The sequence below is a fragment of the Rhinopithecus roxellana genome, chromosome 2 (assembly GCF_007565055.1).
Source record: "Rhinopithecus roxellana isolate Shanxi Qingling chromosome 2, ASM756505v1, whole genome shotgun sequence".
Taxonomy (NCBI): Eukaryota; Metazoa; Chordata; class Mammalia; order Primates; family Cercopithecidae; genus Rhinopithecus; species Rhinopithecus roxellana.
The window spans coordinates 50,594,703-50,609,187 of record NC_044550.1 but is presented as its reverse complement, the minus strand read 5'-3'; the positions used below and the strand labels follow the sequence as shown (position 1 = coordinate 50,609,187).

General features: G+C 40.3%; 1 protein-coding gene across 2 annotated transcripts in view; it reads right to left on the bottom strand.

The window, feature by feature from the left end:
* Positions 1–1,152: 1,152 nt before the first annotated feature.
* WDFY3 (WD repeat and FYVE domain containing 3) overlaps positions 1,153–14,485 on the bottom strand; it is a 312,187-nt gene continuing 298,854 nt past the window's right edge. For both annotated transcript variants that reach the window (XM_030915939.1, XM_030915944.1), the window contains 5 exons: positions 13,684–13,780; positions 10,254–10,577; positions 9,504–9,615; positions 8,525–8,722; positions 1,153–4,319 (listed from right to left, as the gene is read on the bottom strand). In XM_030915939.1, the coding sequence (XP_030771799.1) occupies positions 4,196–4,319; positions 8,525–8,722; positions 9,504–9,615; positions 10,254–10,577; positions 13,684–13,780 (855 nt within the window). In that variant the 3' untranslated portion in view covers positions 1,153–4,195. The remainder of the gene's footprint in view (positions 4,320–8,524; positions 8,723–9,503; positions 9,616–10,253; positions 10,578–13,683; positions 13,781–14,485) is intronic.

Sequence of the window (14,485 nt, the reverse complement as noted above, 5' to 3'; positions counted from 1 at the left end):
TTCTGCAGTGCCCATCCTTGACTGCAACCCCTCACTAGAACTGTAAGTAATAAAGCATTAATAATATGGGAACTGCTCTAAGCTTTCTCTTTTACCATTTAAAAAAAAATTTTTAAAGAAATTGGTATTGCTTTAGTTCTTCACCTTCTGCCACTCAAGTGGAGTTGCACTAAGGTAAAATTTGTAATAAGCAAAATATACTCAAATTTGGGGCTCTGCTATTCATTACAATGAATTTAGCATCTTTAGAAAAAGTAAAATCATCAAAACAGCCTAAATAAACTTAAAAACTCTTCTTTACGGAAAGGCTATTTTAAAACCAAACAAGCTGACAACAAGAACAATGGATTGTGACTTCTAACATTCTCAGATTGAAGGCTGAACTGGAAAGACTAGCTGCTAACAGCGGCTGCTGTAGTTCCAGGTGAGGGGGGACACTGGAATATTCCTTTTGTGACTATAGTATGGGTGCAAGAGACACACACACACACACACACACACATATATATACATACACACTGTTGCTTACTTTTCACAATATTTTGGCTAGAGAATAAAGCTCAGGAAAAAAGAGCAAAAACCATGCAGACCTGTTTCTCTACAGGTCCAGTCAAATTTGAGGATCACATCTCCCAGAAGGGGCTTTCTTCTCCTTACTGCCACCCACATACACTCATTAGCCCTGGGAATCCAGCACAATTGAGAAGCTCAGACTGCAGAAAGCCTGATTTTTAAGGATGAGTCAAACTAGAACTGGAACTGGAACTTAACAGCCAATACTTCTGCAATCTTATGCAGGTGCTTCTGAAGTATTTACAACTAGAAAAGAACTACAAAAAGTTTAGGGAGTTATTAGATCTCTGTTTTTTTTCCTTCCCTGAATAACTGACTTAACAACTTTTCTTTTTCTCTCTTTTGGTGGTAAATAGTGGGCATTTATTTGAAATGAAAAAAAATTACTTAAGTACCTGGACTATTGCATTTAATCATGTATTGTAATTGTGTTACTCTACCTTTTTGCATCAGAGACAAATATACAATGAACATTCAGATATCACAGATTGCACACTAGAGAGTAATTCTTCAGGTCTTTTACATAACCACCAAGAAACATATTAGTTTCTGCAATATAGTATAAAAGTCCACAATCAATCCAGTCTTAGCCAGTATCTTCAATTTACTTCTGTTGCTGTACAAATAATTGGCCATTACTAGGGCTTACAAGTTAATAACAGGACAAAAAATATACATTGCACTGACACAAAAAGTCAGCTGTGTTAATAGTCATGCAACAAGTAACCAAACTTGCTGAAATTAAAAATACTTTCTAAAAACAGTTTTAACGGCATAAATATTTTATACACAGTTCATTTACCAAAACAAAATGTATTTAAATGATACAAAGCAAAAATAAGTTTCTACCAACTTTATACATAAGAAAGTGCAAAATAACTTATCTAGAGTGTTTTGCTATTATCCAGACGGATGGCTGCTATGGGCAGCTTTTCTCTTCTTCAAAAGCATGACATTACAGTTGCACACTACACACAAATGTTAGAATACATGGATGAACAAATGAACAGGTGGATGGATGAATGAACAAACTACGAAGATCAGGCAGGAGCCCTGTGAGGTACTCTCAGAGAAAGAATGCAGACCACACTAAGGTAGATGTACATGTTGACAATAGATGTTGGTAAATAAATTTACATGGAACACAGAACGATATCCAGAGAAATAATTAGTTTATGTATGTGAGTGTACTTGTATGTGTGAGTGATTCTGTTGATTTCTGCATTAGAAGCAAAAAGAAAAGAAACCCGATTGAACAAAACAGTTGCCCACAGCACCAGCTGCCAGAGGAAATACTACCATGAGGGTTTTGGTTTCCACCTTCTAGTTATGGAAGTCGTGTCAGAAAGTTAGTAATGAAAGTTGTGTCGGAAAGTTTAAAAGTGTTCATCTCATATAGTTTCCTATTACAAAGAGGAATAACCTTTAACTAACAACACACACACATTCATATATTCAAGTCTTTAAAGAACACCTCTGCCACTGGGTATGGGGTAAACATGATTCATGGACAAAAGGAGGACGCTTCTTTTAAAAAGTGTAGAATAACACTGCTACAACTCATCTAGAGGGCCAGACAGGGCCAAGGCCCACAGTTACGTGATAGCACAATTTCTGCAACTGTTGAACATCAGCATTATTTATTAGAATTGAAGATGGTGATGGGGGAGGGACAGTGTTGGGGGAGTAAGACACAGAAAGGAAAACAGAACACAACTTTTCTTTAAGTTGAAGTATTAATGCCGATAATCCTTTTATTAACAAGTATATTTGAACTTTTAGAAATGGAAGTGTTTTAATCAATTTTGATATGTAATCATAAATAGACTGTAGGCTCAAACCCAGGTAAATAAAGATTTAAATTTAGTAAGCGTAAGGCACTAAAGCAGCCTTTATATTTTCTCTTGGAGACCTAGTTATCGTATCAGGAAGAACAAATTTGTTCTTAAGCTGGTTTCAGCCCATCAGGTACAAGATCACCATTGTACCAAATGCCTATTTTTGAATGCATGTGCATATATGTGCATTTTAGTGCATAAGTGTGCCTCTCACCAGGGCCTAAAGACGGAAAGTTGGAAAAGCCAAAGCCACTGTCCTTTGCGTGACGCCTCTGTGAGGGTGTGAAGGCCTATTTTGGGCCATTAATGATTCTACATTTTTCAAATCACAGGGCTTTTAGAATTGTTCATAATATTATCACTAAGTTTCTGAAAATGTTAAAATCTAGATTAACTGTTTCATTTTTTAATATATATTATATATATATGTACATAACACACATTTAAAAAAATCCCACCACCAAGCCTTTTCTCTGTAAACTAATCTCTTAGCCCCTTCCAGCTTTAATCCCCCTGGATTTGTGTGTTCTGTATCCAACTAGTAGAACAAATTAAATAACTAAATATTAAAATACTGTAATTATATTCATAGCAAAAACAAAAAAATAGACATTGATACAGTATAAATCTCACTGTTTTCAGGTAGATGACATTAAATGGTAAAGGTTAATTTTAAGCAGTTCTGACATGATTCAGTTTTACAACAAAGTTTATATGTTAATTCTGTACACTTTTTTCTTTCCTTTTTTTACCCCTTTTTTGAAAATAAGCTATAGTAGAACATCCGTGTCACGAAAGACACATACTTATTATGTTCTATGCAAGATAAGCTAATTTTGGGTTACATGCAAATATATTTCCATTAGTTGAGACAGGGCTGTTTCCTGTACTGCATTGGTCATCTGACCACCTTTCTGCAATGCTAAGAAGGTATTCTTTGACCAAACAGCAGTCCACATACAAGTTTAAAAGGGGCCTTGTTTATGTAGGAACAACACTGAGGTGGTGCATAGCCAGGTACAAGACACCCAAATATTTCCAGTTTATCTTACGGCTGGACTCCTATTCTCCCACGCTGTTTCCTAAAGAAGGTCCACATTATTTTGGTTACTAGCCTAGTTTAAATGGAGATACTGTGGGCAACTTGAAAGAAATGACATCAGGCACACAGGCTGAGCTTGAAAGGAAAAAAAGACCACAGATAATGTCTTTGGGGATTTAAAAAAACATATTTATAATTAATTGGTAAGTGAGGGATGTCAGACAGACCATAAGTAGTTCATTGAGTTAGTGGTTTAGTTTGAAGTTTCATGTTACAGGCAGTTAAGTCCTTATTTAGAAAAAAGGCCTTTTATACCTATTTACAATATACAGTTACTTGCAAAGAAGTCAGATTTACAACCATTTTCTAAAAGCCTTTTTTGTTGTTGGTTTTTCCAAATAAGGATGAGTAGCTCTATAAAAATGAGATGCAAGAAAAGAGAGTTAATAAGTAAGGATATTTCTCTTGGAGACAGCTACTGTCATCAGGGAGAATTGGAGATGGAAAGTGTTGCTTCTAGGAACCACCTCATATTCTTCTTGTGCTGTTCACCTGAATCACGTCTGCCCCATTCCTGTACTCTACACCCGTTTTATTCAATGATCCCTTTGAATTTTAACACTTCAAACACGTGGTATGAAGAGATGTGTAAACGGAGACTGTTTTCAATGCCTTCCAAGCTGGGACAGGAGAATCGGGAAGGGGTCTACAGACCGTGGTCTCCACTCAGCTTGTTGAATCTTCAACAATTTCGAGGCCCATCTTCTGAACCTCTCTCATGCTGTAAGTTATAATAACAGTTCTGACAAACACGCACCGGGGATGAGATTTTCAAGCGTTTGATTTCAGATTGAAATCGACTGCACCTAAAGGAAAGGAAAAGTCAATTAATGATTGGTCTCCTCCATGCTTGATCATGGGCTCCGGAATATTAATAATCGAATGGAAAGCTTGCAGTAAAATGCCAAAGGCCATACTGGTTTGTGTTGTGTGGCTAAACAAGGACTAAAAGGAAAGCTGTATTATTTGTTTCAATCTATGAAGAAATGCAGTATTAAACCAGGGAAGCTATTTCTTTGATGAGAATTAAAAAAACGAAAACAAAAAAACAGAGTTAAGATTTTCCTACATAATGAGGCCAAGGTGTCTGAACATCAATGTGAGGCCATTCTACCTGTGCAGACTAATTCTCATGGCCTATAAGCTTGGGAGGTATGCCAGTGTCTTTACTTGGAGCTTGACATATTTCTCCTGGAAATTAGAAAAACTCACCAGTGGAAATTAGAAGACTCACTAATGAATATCTACTTCCAAGAGAATTACTAATAACTCATTAGTGAGTCTTCTAATTTCCAAGAGAAATATGAGTTAGATCACTATCAAGTTCCACTGTGCTTTGAAACATTTTGATTGATCCACTCTTCAATCATTTCTTAAACAGTTAGACTGGCTTTCCTTTTCCAGTCCCAACACCTTCATTTCCTATTTATCTTGCTGGAACTGTTTGAAGGAGACTATTCTTAAGAGATGTTCAAATTCTTTAAGAAGTATTCAGAGTTCCTACTCCTGGAATAAAGCCGGGTGTGACTCAGGATGTGGTATTAAATCACTTTAGGCTTGGATTTTCACAAGATTAAAATGGAAATGAAAAAAAAAAATTTTTTTTTAAGAGATGGGGTCTCAGTACATTGTCCAGGCTGTCCTCAAACTCCTGGCCTCAAGTGATCTTCCTGCCTTGACTTCCCAAAGTGCTGAGACTACAGATGTGAGCCACTGTACCTGTCCCTGAAATGGAGATTTATGTTTAGTCCATTAATCCACCAGTAAAAGAGTCCAGAGAGTAAATTAAGTACTATAAGCTTATGGGTTTAAAGGACTGTCACTGGACCTCTGAGAACCCTGAGGAGCGTCAACAGCTCTCAGCCATAGAGACCACAGGCTGTGTGTTCTGGACAGCACTTCCTTCTGTGCCTGCTTCATCAGAACTTATCACTGTTTGGTCAGTTTCCAATAAAGCTTCCATCCAACATTTAATAGCAATGGATAATTTAAAGAATTACCTATAATTAAACAATATTTTGAAAATTGAACATGACAAAGAACAGATGTGTGCCAGCAGACATACGGAAGTGCTAGCACAAATCACTAGATTAATATGATGGGTGTGGAGGCTGAAAACTATAATCCCAGCACTTTGGGAGGCTGAGGTGGGGTACTGCTTGAGCCCGCAGCTTTGAGACCAGCCTGGGGAACATAGTGGGGCTCTGTCTCCACAAAAAATACAAAAATGAGCCAGGTGTTGTGGCTCTTGCCTATAGTCTCAGCTACTTGGAAGGCTGAGGTGGGAGGACTGCTTGAGCTGGGAGATCAAAGCTGCAGTGAGCTGCGATCATGCCACTGCACTCCAGTCTGGGTGACAGAGGAAGACCCCATCTCAAGAAATATATATATATATATATGGGCCAGGTGCAGAGGCTCATGACTGTAATCTCAGCACTTTGGGAGGCTGAGGTGGGCAGACCATGAGGTCAGGAGTTCGAGACCAGTCTGGCCAATATGGTGAAACCTCTGTCTCTACTAAAAATACAAAAATTAGCCGGGCGAGGTGGTGCATGCCTGTAGTCCCGGCTACTCAGGAAGCTGAGGTAGAAGAATCGCTTGAACCCAGGAGGCAGAGGTTGCAGTGAGCCAAGATTGCGCTACTGCACTCCAGCCTGGGTGACAGAGTGAGATTCTGTCTCAAAAAAAAAAAAAAAAAAAAAAAAAAAATAGAAAGACTATATGGCTCTGCGCTTTGAAAGGCCTAATCTATAAAACCCATTATGGGTTTTAAAATTTGTTATTGATTTTTTTGAGATGGAGTCTCACTCTGTTGCCCAGGCTGGATGGAGTGCAGTGGCGTGATCTCAGGTCACTACAATTTCTGTCTCCTGGGTTCATGTGATTCTCTCACTTAACCTCTTGAGTAGCTGGGATTACAGGCACACACCACCACACCTGGCTAATTTCTGTATTTTTAGTACAGACAGGGTTTTACCATGTTGGCCAGTCTGGTCTCGAACTCCTGACCTCAGGTGATTAGCCCACCTCAGCCTCCCAAGGTGCTGGCATTACAGGTGTGAGCCACCGTGCCCGGCCCCATTATACGTTTTATACAGCAGGCCTTTCAAAGCACAGAGCCACTAGACAGAATCCTCTGCCAGCCCCACAGAAATTTCCATAGGAAATGCCTGGCTGCAACATTTTGGGTCCCTCATCTTGAACCAGACTGCCCAGCAGAAAAGGTTTAAGGAATCAAATTATGGAACATCTGTTTGGCCAGACTCTGAACTTGGTGCCTTAAAACACTCATACATGTGATCTCATTTAATTCTCTCAATAGCTCTAAGAGGACTGGTCTTCTTACCCACATTTACAGATGAAGAAACCAAAGCTCAGAGAGGCTCGGTAACTTGCTGGCATTATGGCCACAGAAAGTAGCACAATGAGCATTTGGTCAGTGTAAACCCAAAGACTATGCCCACACCAGTAAGCCAATGCTGCTTACAAAACCTCAGAAACTGCCTCATAATTACACAAGTTAAGAATAATATGCTTTCTATGAAAGCATCTCTGGAGTAAGGCAATATAAGCCTTAAAGTGTACTGTCCATGGAATCCTTTCTGTTGTCTGGCAGAAAAAGTAATGACTGTGGATATGTATCTGGGACCCGGGTGTAGGACAGAGTTATCAACCAAATCCACAGCCATGGGATCACTGACCTTTCATATGGGGGAAAAACAGATCCTTGCCTCATGTCATACCCCAAAATAAATTACAAATGAATTAAAGATCTATATGTGAAAAATAAAACTTTGAAACCTTTAAAAGAAAATAAATAAGATTATCTTCGTGATCTTAGGACAGGGAAATAATTCTTAAGGCACAAAAAAGCAAAAATCATAAAGAGTAATACATGTGACTACAACCAGTTTAAAAACTTGTCTGACAGAAAAAACATACAAAGTTGAAACGCAAGCCACAGACTGGCAGAACATACCTGCAAGAGATATAAAAGACAAATGTGTACAGCACAGAATATATAAAAGAACTCCTCAAGGAAAAAAAAAGAAAAAGGCAAAGTACCCAAGAGGAAACCCAAATAGCCAACAAACATGAAAAGATGTTGTCTCACTAGCATTGCAAGTTAAAACAACAAAGCACTATTTTTTAGCTATCAGATTGGCAAAAGTGGAAAAAGTTTGGCAGTCCCAAGCATGACTAAGAATTTGGAGAACTTTCATGTCCTGTTGGAGGTAGTATTAACTAGCACTACTGTTTTGAAGAGCAATTTGGCAATATCTAATTAAGATCAAGAATAAATCTGTGTTCTATCAATTTCATTCCATCTCTAGAGGAATTCCAGCTTGTGTATTAGAAGGGCATTCATAGGGATATGCATTGTAGCATTATTTATAGTACTAATAGAAAAAAAAACAAACCCTAAGAAGGCATCAAAAGAGAAATAAATGGTGATAAATTCATATAATTAAAATAACTGACAATAGTTAAAATAAATATATTAGAATAAGTTATCTATATAAATGGATTTCAAAGACAATGTTGAGTAAGAAAGTTACAGAAGGGTAAAAACAGTATACTATATAAAGCTGAAAAGTGAAGCTGAAAACACCAAAACAATATGATGTAATGTTTACAGAGGCAACACATGCTCCTCAAAGTATAACAACATGGAGAATGGGTGTGATTGGTGAAGGGTGCAAACAGGATACTTAAAATGTATCTACAGTGTTTATAGAAACATTTCACATACAGGCCTCCAAATTAAATATGATGAAATATTAGCATATGTGCATTCTGTGTCATGGATGACAAGGTGTTTGTGACTTGTATGATAGAAAAATTTCCTAATTGTAGTAATAAAGAAGAACAGAAAAAGTGAAGACTGGTTCATACTAACAAGGCATACTGTAGTGGGGATGCCAGGGCAATCAGAACCTGTGTGCAGGGCATAATTAACATCCTTAGAGCTTAATCAATGTAAATTCAAAAAGCAGATATCTTATCTTACTTCTGGCAGAAGAGCTGACCACAGTTCCTGCAATGGTGTCGTCTTTCTGTGAGTGAAAACCTCACCGAGCAGCCGGAGCAGCTGTCACCGCCTTCATCCTTCACCCAGTGATCAGCAGCAGAACGGCCTGGCTGGTCACTCACAGACCAGCTGAAAACTCGGCCTCGACTGTCACCAACGAGGATCCTACTGTGATCCCTGCAGGAGACACGACAGAGGAGGTCATTGTATGGAAGGCTTCTGTTGTCTGTGATCTCCTTCTTCAGGCTCTCTGGTTTTTGGTGGATGTGTGTTTTGGGGTCAGGGCTGGTAAGGGTCCCGGAGAGACTCCTTGATTCACTCAGGGATGTATGTGTAAACAGACAAAAACTGAACTGAGCCCAAATTTACACTTTCATTTCAATTTTCTTTGGATCACCCTTGCTGTATCTTTGAGGAACAGAAAAAGCAGTTTTTCACTTTTTTAAAAAATTCAGAATTAAAATCCAGTGTATGGGCGTGGTGGCTCACACCTGTAATCCCAGCACTTTGGGAGGCCGAGGTGGGCAGATCACTTGAGCCCAGGAATTTGAGACCAGCCTGGGCAACACGGTGAAACCCCGTCCTACAAAAAATACAAAAATTAGCCAGGTATGATGGTACACGCCTATAGTCCCAGTTATTTGAGGGGCAGAGGTGGGAGGACTGCTCAAGCCTGGGAGGTTGAGGCTGCAGTGAGCTGTGATTGTGCCCCTGCACTCTAGCCTAAGCAACAGAGCAAGACCCTGTCTCAAACAGAAAAAAAAAAAAAAAAAAAGAAGAAAAAGAAAAGAAAAATATCTACACACTGACAGGGTTCTTCTTCAAATTTATCTCTTTGAGCTATGTATGATAATACAAATAAAATCTGTTTTCCCCAGAGACTGGGCTGGAGTATATGGCCCTTGGCTAACCAAATGACTCAGATGGGAAGCGGAGCTGGAAAAAGCCTGACACTTACTTGGAGATGCCCAAGGCAGTGACCTCAGCTGGGTGTGCATTGTCCTTTCGATCAAAGGCTGTGTGCATAGTCAGCTTACTCCTGAACACCAGCTGCCGTTCCCATCGGTACCCTGGAGTGCAGAAGTGGAGGACACAACATACTCAACTGAGGGAAGCCAGTACTGGGGAGAAATACTCTATGATGGTGGCCTTAAACTTAGGGTACCTCAACATACAGCTACAGCAGCTTTTTCAGTTCTCGGCAGTTGCCGCCTTGGTTGAAAGTAAAGCTATCTAGCTTGACATTAACATGGGCCAGGCTGAAGAAACATCTCACTGAAGGAGATAAACTAATGAGAAGGGGAAATTTTCAGTGCAAGCAGATGCATCCAATTTCTCCAACTGAGGACCTTGCTTCTAACTCTATTCTGGGCAAAGTTACCTGTGAATGCAGTTTTATTTATTCATTTTAAATTAGCTTGCGTGATGTAATGAGTTGTGAATAAATGCAGTTTTTGGTTTGAGGTATTTTTCTTTAGAAGATGCCCAGCATATTGCAAACACCCTTGTAGGATAGAATTTTTAAGTCCACTTTACACTAGAAGAAACTGAAGAGGCCTTCTGTGTAAAGAGGCCTTTTGTGTGAGTGGCCCAGGTCACAGGGCACATCCAGGGTGGGGCCCAGGGAGAGCTAGACCCCACTGCCTCAATCCACCAACCCTCACACCACATATAAGGAGTGAGAAATAGATACCAGACTTCAAGTTACCAGGTTTCAATCTGCTGTAATTCCGCACCTCGATGGGATTGGGGTGGGGGTGGCTAAGGGGGCCCTGCAGGTGGGCTCTGGTCTGGCCCTCTGAATAGTTCACAAATATGAAGCCATCTTTCTCATCTAGACTAAGCTGGTCGGACCAGCGTCTGGAGTCATCAGAGCCACTGTCAGTACACCAGGCGGCTGCTGCGCGGCAGGAGGCTGTTCGGGGTCTGTGGCTGGTGCTGCTGGGTTGGCTTGGAGTGTCCTTAGGATCCTGGCTGACGCTCTGCTCATCTGCTTCTGAATCACTGCTGTCCTCGTCTTGGCCTTCCTGCCCTGGGTGAAGCATTGAGATAATTGGAACATACAGAACCACCAAAGTTACACCCAGCTTTGTTCTACTAGCATTTTTTTCTCCCAGTTATAAGCCTCTATAGACATAATATTTTAAGCTAAGTGTAATAAAAAAGCAAGTAAGTGCCACGATTTTTGGCTAGAGTACAGAGCAAAGAAATAAAAAAGCAGAATTTCTGAAAGAGTTTATTAAAAACTTTGGCCAAAATCCTTAGCTTGGAATTCAGTCTCTCACAATCTGGCCAGAACATGCCTTTGCCGCACACTCCCTGCCATGCTGCAGCTAGATGGTGTCACTCCAGCTCTCTCCCTGCAGACCTGCTCCTCCAAGGGTGAGCTTCCTCACATGCTGCTGGTGCCGCCTAGACCCAGCTTCCCAATCTGTGTGTTCCGACGTCACCTAGCTTTCAAGGCACAGCTTAAACATTCCCGTCTCTAAATCACCTAATTCCTTCAGCTCAAAGTATTCTCCCCATTTTCTGGACTCCTTTAACAGTTCTGTGCCTCCCGAGTTCTTGAAATTGTCATTCTAAAAGATCACTTTTGGATATTCTATATATATATATATATATATATATATATATATATATATATACACATACATATTTAGTATTTATTTATTTATTTTTGGAGACAGAATCTTGCTGTGTTGCCCAGGCTGGAGTGCAGTGGCGTGATCTCAGCTCACTGCAACCTCTGCCTCCTGGGTTCAAGCGATTCTCCTGCCTCAGCCTCACAAGTAACTGGGACTACAAGCATCCGCCACCACACCCGGCTAATTTCTGTATTTTTAGTAGAGACAGGGTTTCACTATGTTGGCCAGGCTGGTCTTGAACTCCTGACCTCGTGATCCACCCGCCCCGGCCTCCGAAAGTGCTGGGATTACAGGTGTGAGCCACCACGCCTGGCTACTTTTGGATATTCTTTCTACAAGATGGTAGAGAGAAGGACCATTGCATACAGTGGTTAATGGCTGAAAGATTAGTGAATTATCTTATTTTTAATTTTTATTTACGTACTTATTTTTACAGACATGGATCTTGCTCTGTCACCCAAGCTGGAGTGCAGTGGAGCAATCATAGCTCACTGTAGCCTCAGCCTCCTGAGCCCAGGGAATCTGCCCGCCTCAGCCTTCTGAGTAGCTGGGACCACAGGTGCATGCCACAACACTTGGCTAAAGATTAGTGAATTATCGATGAAAGCCTTACTTTGGAATTTTGTTCTTCTTCCTCTTTTCACTGTTATTTTGCATTTCTTCACATCAACTCTCTACTCTCTTGCAATAAAGTCTACTGGAGGGAAAATATATAAGAAACAAGTACACCTGGCCCTCCATTTCTGTGGGTTCTACATCCATGGATTCAATTAACCTCAGATGGAAAGTATTGGGGAAAATAAACTGTGTCTGTTACTGAACATGTGCAGAATTTTTTTTCCTTGTCATTAGTCCCTAAACAATACAATATCACAACAATTTACACAGCATTTACATTGTATTGCTAGTAATCTGGAGATGATTTAAGGTATTCAGGAGGGTGTCAGTAGGTTTTATACAAATACTACTTACACCATTTTATATCAGGGACTTGAGCATTCTCAGATTTTGGTATCCAAGGGAGGTCTTAGAACCAACTCCTGAGAATACTGGGCCCACCATAGTTATTTTCTTAGCAAGACAAATATTATATTTGTTTGCTTCCTACTCAGTAGGGGTCTACTGGACTAATGTGAATGAAGTTTTCACCCCAACGGCTTATGATCATGAGCTCTGAGGTCCGCAAACAAGCAGCTTTGGAAGCGGCTTTAATTTCCAGTGAACCTCTAGCTTGTTTACATTTCGCCCCAGCAAGTGCCCACAAATCTCACCACTTCTACATTGCCCAGTTCTTCCTGTGGGCTGCTCTCCCTCTCTGCCACTTCTGCCAGACTGCCCACAATAAAGACATACAAATATCTTTCCACCCTGAATTTGACCCCTTCTATCTCACTCATGCATATCGTCTTCCACTGTTATTTACTTAAAAGCTTTTTAAGGGAAAGGAAAATGACCCACTTCTCACTGGTTCCCTTAATTCACTATCTGACATATAACAGGTAACCCCCAAACACTTACTGAATTAAACTGAATTTTTATGTCTCCAAACACCCAAATGACCTTTTCGGTGGGGCTGTAATTAGAAATTTACATGTACTAATATAACACCAGTATTAAAATGTCCTGCCCAAGGTATCTTTTTTCTTCTCTGGCATGGAAAGTAAAAGCTACTTTCAGCTTATATAGAGAAGTGACTTGTGTCCTTCTGCTAAGTTTCCTTTATTAACTCTCTGACATCATCAAAGTCACAATGAATTCTCAGTGTACAAAAGTCAATCATGGAGAAAGAATCTGAAGGCCAAACTTAAAACCTTGTTCCTTTCCAGGAAGTTCCTTGTACCCACTGTTCTACATCAAAGGGGGTGGCTTCTTCAGAGACTGCAATGCAAAGCAGATCTCACCCTGGCATTATGGCATTGCTTTCAGTTATTCTGGGTAGAAATCAATTATCTCTATATTTCACTGGAAAATTATAAATTGCTTCACAAATAATGTACTACAGGTAACCAGGCTTCAGTGTGAATTAATGCCCTAATGTGAGCAAGTCTGATGGTGGACTCTGGTCTGCCTCTGTTAATTGTTTACAAACACGATTGTATCTGTGATGCACACTGAGCCAGCCCCATGGTGGGCATAACAAATGTGGGGCTGGGGTGCAGCAGAGCTTGTCTGACTTATACAACAGCATGCCCTCTAGGTCTGTTATGTTTTCAGAAGTGAAAGCCCAAGCCTTCGGTACTCCAGGAATTAAGTGCTATATTTAGTATGGAATGTGGAAGTTAACCACAAGAAACCAACACACCGAATGTTGCCCAGTGAAGTAGAGAAAACTGGCATGTCTGCTCAAAGGAATCACACACCAGGCAGCAACCACGCTTCTCCAAGCAGTGCCCAACCTTGGGCTACTCTTTATGTTGTTTGGTATAAGTTTATCCACAGTGACTGAAAAGAAATGTGAAAAAGACTGAGTCATTTTTAGAAAGTATTAAATACCTATTTGTGCTTCTGGACAGTCTTCCTGCATTTCCAGGACTTCAGCAGGCTCAGGAGCTGGTGTTTCAGGAACTTGCAAAAATTCCATCCTCCAAAACTAAATTTAAATAAGTACAGAAGTTAAAACGTTACAAAACAGATTAAGGAACCAATTTACATTACTCAATGAAGATAGACTCTCAGGGTTAACAGATAACTTAATTTCCATCATGTTATACAGTTAGATTTCCCGTATCTTGGAAGATGTGGCAGGGGACTGCCTATACACAATGGCTGTTTCAAAGTAGAGGGAAAAGATTATAGTCATATCAGTTTAAAAACATGGTTCAGGCCAGGCGCAGGGACTCATGCCTATAATCCCAGCGTTGTGGGAAGCCAAGGTGGGCGGATCATTTGAGGTCAGGAGTTTGAGACCAGCCAGGTCAACATGGTGAAACCCTATCTCTACTAGAAGTACAAAAATTAGCTGGACATAGCAGTCCATGATTGCAATTCCAGCTACTTGGGAGGCTGAGGCAGGAGAATTGCTTGAACCCGGGAGGCAGAGGTTTCAGTAAGCTGAGATTGCACCACTATACTCCAGCCTGGGAGACAAAGCAACTCACTCTGTCTCAGAAACAAAACAAAAACCTAATTCAACTAAGTAAACTTTTTTGTTTCCTACAAAAACCTCTCAGTCTTGCATATGCTAATATACATTATAGATCCCCAAGAAGGCACACAGTAAACAGAATCCCCAGGTGCCCAGCTAGGGAGCTATTTTATGCTGCTTCACAGATTGAGCATGTGAAATACCACTGTC